The sequence below is a fragment of the Etheostoma spectabile genome, chromosome 6 (genome assembly GCF_008692095.1).
Source record: "Etheostoma spectabile isolate EspeVRDwgs_2016 chromosome 6, UIUC_Espe_1.0, whole genome shotgun sequence".
In the NCBI taxonomy this organism is placed as follows: Eukaryota; Metazoa; Chordata; class Actinopteri; order Perciformes; family Percidae; genus Etheostoma; species Etheostoma spectabile.
The window spans coordinates 15,842,187-15,848,186 of NC_045738.1; the positions used below are offsets into that span (position 1 = coordinate 15,842,187).

At 40.3% G+C, this 6,000-nt stretch overlaps 1 protein-coding gene across 5 annotated transcripts in view; it reads right to left on the bottom strand.

Moving 5' to 3' along the window:
- The window catches only part of gramd1a (GRAM domain containing 1A), a 33,975-nt gene that overhangs the window by 26,676 nt on the left and 1,299 nt on the right, over positions 1-6,000 (bottom strand). For 2 of the 5 annotated variants that reach the window (XM_032518448.1, XM_032518445.1), the window contains exons 1-2: positions 4,764-5,363; positions 2,371-3,485 (exon numbers count right to left, since the gene is read on the bottom strand). The exons of 1 other annotated variant lie outside the window; for it this stretch is intronic. In XM_032518448.1, the coding sequence (XP_032374339.1) occupies positions 2,371-2,840 (470 nt within the window). In that variant the 5' untranslated portion in view covers positions 2,841-3,485; positions 4,764-5,363. Of the gene's footprint in view, positions 1-2,370; positions 3,486-3,544; positions 3,556-4,763; positions 5,364-6,000 lie in introns of those variants that run through there. 2 more of the 5 variants (XM_032518447.1, XM_032518449.1) reach the window with 2 other exon arrangements.

Sequence of the window (6,000 nt, forward strand, 5' to 3'; positions counted from 1 at the left end):
TTTCATCAGTGTCCTTGTACTGTACTAGCAGATTTGTCATTTTTGGCCAAGGTCAGGAAGACAGATATTTGGGTTGAATTAAATGTTGTCAAATAAAATGCCTCAATTGACATGTACATCTTTCAGACCAACACTGTAACCGTCAATAGGTCAACAGGGGTCTTTAGACCTGGCCTTGCATCCAACCAGTGTTTAAAGTACATCAAAGACTGCTTTATTTAAAAGTTAAAACACAAGTTTCAATAATACTTATAAAATTACCATATGGTAACTGTAGAATTATTACACGATTACCAAGACTATGTAGTACTCACTGGCAGGACCTTCCTTTCTCACCCATAATTCCTGATCTTCTCAATATCAAATGATATTTTAACATGATCATAGGCTGTGAGCTGCTGCAATAACTTTCTATAAGGAAGCTAAATAAAGAACTCGTAATGTCAGCCTTGTCCCCACTGACATGATGAAATTCAATAATGAGAAGATTTAGTTTAGACTGTCTGCGGTTCACAACGAGCGCAGCAGCTTGCCTTTGGGGAAGATGTTAGTCTTGTCCAAGTTGTTTGAAAAATGCAAATCAACTGTGATTGATGAGCCTGTCGTGCTCAAAGTCAAAGTCCTCAATGTGGTTTTCTTGCCATCATTCATTTCAATTTGAAGCAGGATTAGAGGACCAAAGATTAGTTTTAGTGCCAAGTGTGAATAGTAGGGGTGCACGATTCAAAAAATGTCAATTTGTTATTGATATTTAAACTCAAGATTAAAATGAAAATAGTTTTTATTTATTCAAAAACAATTTTCAATTAAAAACAAATTATTCACAGTATGTAAGTGTAGTTACTTTTCCACTGTGATAGTATACACACCATTACAAAACAGAAAAAAATAAAAAAATATATGAATCAAATTTTGGAATTCTATGAATCGATTTTGAATCTGTAGCGCTTGAATTGCGATATGAATAAATCCATTTTTTTGCACACCCCAAGTAAATAGGGTTAATTATTTCTTTCATAGCTTATCTGATTTATGGTTTACTTAATCCTAGACATGTGTAGGCTGGAGCATTATTCTGACAAGGCGTGTTAGGATTAACCAAACATTTAATACTAAATCTTTCCCTTGCTTTATAAGCAGACTATTAAATTAATTGGCAACTATTTTGATAATCGATTAATCGTTGAGTCATTTTTGTGAAGAAAAAGAAGTTTAAATTCTCTGATTCCAGCTTCTTAAATGTGAATAGTTTCTAGTTTCTTAACTTCTATGTTTCTATGACATCAAACAAAGATATTTGAGGACGTCATCTTGGGCTTTGCAAAAACACTGATTAACACTTTTCACAATTTTCTGACATTTTATCAACAGTGAAATTAGTCGTTAGTTGCAGCCCTAAACTGGGTCATTAAAATGATGTGTAAATAAAGAGGACAAGGGCACAGCTGTTCATATGGAGCACAAGAGGATCACCCTCTGCAGTGGTCCCCAGAACCTCCTCTGATTGGGCTCGCGTGACATCATCAGACTAAGAGCCTGTTCGCATTGGCTGAAAGTGATGTCATGCTTCAGAGGAAGGATAAATGGCGCATGAACCCCGCCTCTAGCTCCCTATGACCCAGCTCTGTTCTGATTCATTGCCACAACAGCCGTCTCACTTTCTTTGTTTATAGTTTAAACAACCTTGCCGTTCTCTTATTTAACAGGTCATCCTTCTTTAAAGGGTATACTATTCTTTTTAAAATACCAGGGCATACTGTATGAAGTATGTATGATTTCTTAGTTCAAGGACATTTCTTGTTCATCACTGAAATTCAACCACCCGAGTGTGGCCTGCTTTTCTTTCTTTTTTTATAACGTCATAGTGTAGCATGAATCAACTCAAATTTTTTAAGGGTGTAATCTGTTCTCACTAGTTTTAGCTATTAGCTAATTAACGCCACCCTGATCCAAAATAGTTGACCTTCTGTAGCATTTGAGAAAAGTAGACTAAGCGTAAATCTGTCAGATGTACAGCTTTTTTTTAAATTCCCAACCAACCAGCACAAATGAGAGGCTACTCACTCCAGTCAGTCATTGCAGCCAAATCTGGTCTCAGAAGGCCTGAATGCAAATTGGCTGAGGTTTTACAAAGCTGATTGTGTGAAATACCCATGAGACAGTCAAACATAGTGCTGACGGTGTGGTTGCTCTGCTTAAGCCACTGAATCTTATGGAGGTGCTGGTGCTGTAAGATGAGTCAGCCCATTCTCAAAGAGAAAACTGTCAACTGTATGAAGGAAGGAACGAATGTGGCACACTAGCACTTTATTTCATTATAATTTCTTTAATCTTTGGCTGGTTATTTAGGGATGAATCCAGCACACTAACCTGCAGCTCTCCCAGTCAGAGTCTCTGCTGAGCAGGCTCCTGAGGGACCAACGGGAGCGCCGGCTGGGAGAGGGACTATGAGACCAGGAGCGAGACGGCGGCAGGAGGAGGTCCTGTGAAGGGCTGTCCTCACCTTGCTCTTCCCCCTCTCTCTGACTGGCCACAGAGGGAGAGGGTGAGGGGCTGCGATGTGGAATAGTGCCCTTCTCTGCAGTTTCCTCTATTACAAAATGCGGTGTTTTGCACCATTGTCGCTTAGGAGTGCAGCTTTGCTCTTCCTCATTACATTTCCTGGTTCGGGTCCTGCAGCGGTGGGATCGACCATGGCGCCTAGAGCGTGAAGGTCTGGGGCTAGGTGAGCGAGACCAGGACTCTGTATCAGAGGAGGGTGGCAGGATAGTCAGCGTTGGAACCGGAATGGGCTGAGCCAGAGTGATGCCTTCTAGTCCCACAGGAGAGGACATATTCATCTTCAAAGCTTTTCAGGGCTCAATTTTCTCTTTAAATCAAATGAAGGGCACCAACATGGGTTTGTCGCATTTTTAAAGTTAAGATTGACCCATGATGACAGACCAAGATGGTCTAGTCAAGCTTGTGTTTGATTTTTTCAGAAACAGGATGGGTAAACACAATAAAACAGTCCCTCCGGGCAAATCAAATCTAACATAAAGTAACACTATCCTAAAGTAAAGATGGTTCAGTATGCTCCATATTCCTGTTAAGTGTTGGGTAAGTAAACATTTCCCAAGAGATAAAACTGCTTTTCACAAGTCAATACTGTTGTAGATGTGAAAACGATGCAACAGGAAGCTAGGCGGATTGTCACATAATGTCACAGGCCCCCTCAATTTGTGTTCATTGGGCAATCCATTTCCAGTTGTCCAATCTGGATTTATGTTGGTGAAAGAGTGACTTAATGCTCCATTGTCCCTTTTCTTGTGTTAAGCTTATGAACTTCACCCCTTCCTCCTCAGCACCTCTTGCACTCTCTTTCTTCAGTATTCCCCTGCTCTCTTCCCTTTGGCAGACTGCAAGTCTGCATTTGCATAATCAGGCTCATCTTTGCAAGAGTTGAAGTCTCAGACAAAGACAGATCTGTGTCTGGAAGTAGCTACCTGAGGAGTGACAAGAGCAGAAACTTTGCATTCAAAAGGCAGGCCTACATCTGACTTACTGTCACTTTCTAAAATGTTTTTACCACAAAAACAAATGTATGCAAGACCACGGCTATTTCTGTCTAGTCTTTGATACTGTCTGCTTTGCCAGTTCTGGGAATATGAGGTATCATATGATGATGATGTATTTGCAATGAAGTACTGTTCCCATTAGAGGGCCAATCAATAGAATGTGTGTGTATATATAGCTTGTATTTTTTGCCTAGGTATGGGGAATTGATAATCACTTTAGATCCATATTTTAAGATTTTCTCCCTTCAAGTAACTCAGAAATATCCCAAACTGGGGGAACATGGGACACCAAGAGAAAAACTGAACCCCTGTGTGTTCCAAGAAAACCCCTTACATATCAGTCCCTGGGCAAAATAGCAGGTACTCAATCCAAGAACACGAATTTCCAAACCTTAGACTTAAAAAAAAACACAGCTGATCCTAAAACATTCCACAAAGAATAACACACAATCTCACACAGCAACTGTGTAGACAACACTGTAGTAGACAGACATCTTTTGAAAATACTTAGTTCATAAATCTCATAACATGGTTTAATTGCCACTAAAAGCTATCAAGGTCATAACTACATAAATAAACATGCTGCAGATGTGTCCTCCAACAGTGTGTATGTCACTCCATTGTTTGCCTACAAAGCAGACATTCCAAGGCAAGGGCCGAGCACGTCTGACAGTATTTGCTGTGATCTGTTTGAACAAGACCAATCTTGTTATAGATTTGTTTGTCCACAGTAATCCACCATAATCCCCCGTGCAGCCTTCACTCTTTGGTTCACACAAGTATGATCGTTTTTGCCATTTAACACAGGCAAAGATATAAGATAATAAAGAGAAAATATAAGATATAATCGCAAAACACTACACACGAACCACAACCATTTCAGACGAGGAACACTTCGGCACAAACAAGTAAATATGTGTCTGCAGTGTGAAGCAAGTGTGAAGCAAGTGTTCAGGAACAGCTGCTCTTCTGATATCAAGTTCATTAGCTAGTCAACATTGTTGTTGCTCTGTTCATTTTGTCTTAAGAAACACAGCACTTGAATGAACTGCAGTTATGTGAAACGCCGCCAACCACTGATATCTGTTGGCACGACTTCATTGTGGCAGTTAATCACAAAAGAGGCTTTCATGATGAAATGGGGTTTAATATAACTACACAGTATAAAACGCTGCAGCCTGGGAAGACTAAAGTTGGAATTCCTACCTCCCATTGGATGAGTTTCCTCCGTTTCTGTTATCTTGCTCGGCTTCGAAAACAAGCCGAGCGACGGTGCGGGAAGTAATGTTAAAATCCACTTTTTCACAGGAACACATCAACATTCTTAGCTGCGTAAAGACGCATCTGCCGGCTGCAGCTAACAGTTAGCCTCTAGCCAGCTAACGCTTCACACAGCCAAGTATAGCTACCTTAGCCCCCCGGCCTCTGAAGGCCGACAGCTCACAAAAGATGACTATGTGGCTAGAAGGCTTTAACTTCCAGCAGATAAAGTACCACGCCGACGTCTTTCATTTTCCCTTTTAAACGCCTCGGTAAAAAAACACTGGTATTAAACTAAATGTAAAGCTAACCAACAAAGTTAGCTTAGCATTTATGGCGTACTAACTTGGGTTTAAAGTAACAGACAATAGTTTTTGGTCGAAAAGTGAAAAAGGAACGCCAGTCACTCGGCCGAGTAGGTGGGGGTAACAAGAAGTCTCATCTAGAAACGTATTGTCCCTTCTACGTATCCGTACACGGCACAAATCCACGAACACTCTCAACATTGGTATTCTGCATTATATAAAAACAGAAACGTGTATTAATATGTAATCTGTACACAACCATCAGCAAAGCAAGAAGGACACCCCTCAGACAAACTTTGTGGTACAGTCCGGGAAAATAACTGTCCAGAGGATGTGGCGAGAGAAGAAGAAAAGTGTCAACAACATCAAACAACCAAAAAACGTCGAACATTTGCTTTATACTTGAACAACTACAATCTAATGATTAAATTCTAACAAATCGACCACGTTGCATGCATGCACTGGGCCTGCGGTTAGCCTACAGAGAAACAAATTGAGCAGTCCCATACAGTTTCTGTTATCGTATTTTCGTAGCAAAGACACCCCACAGCAGGTTTTGTCAGTATACGATGACCTATACAAGACCTACAGGTAAATCCACCGATTTCCGAGTAATTTGAAGGGAGCTGTTGTGTGATCAAAAAGAATGGACAGAACCATTGCGACCCCTTTTGTCTAAAACGGTTAAGTGCAGTCATTAGATGTAGGCTGATAACTCATCATTTACCTCACTAAATTGCGATTAAACAGTATGTGAGGTTTGTGAGTCCTTATAGCCAGAGTTCCCTTTAAAAAAGTAATTGATTATGGAACTTTTTAGCAGCAACAAAAAGGCAGTATGACATAGTATGTATGACAAATAGGCATGTTCATCTCAC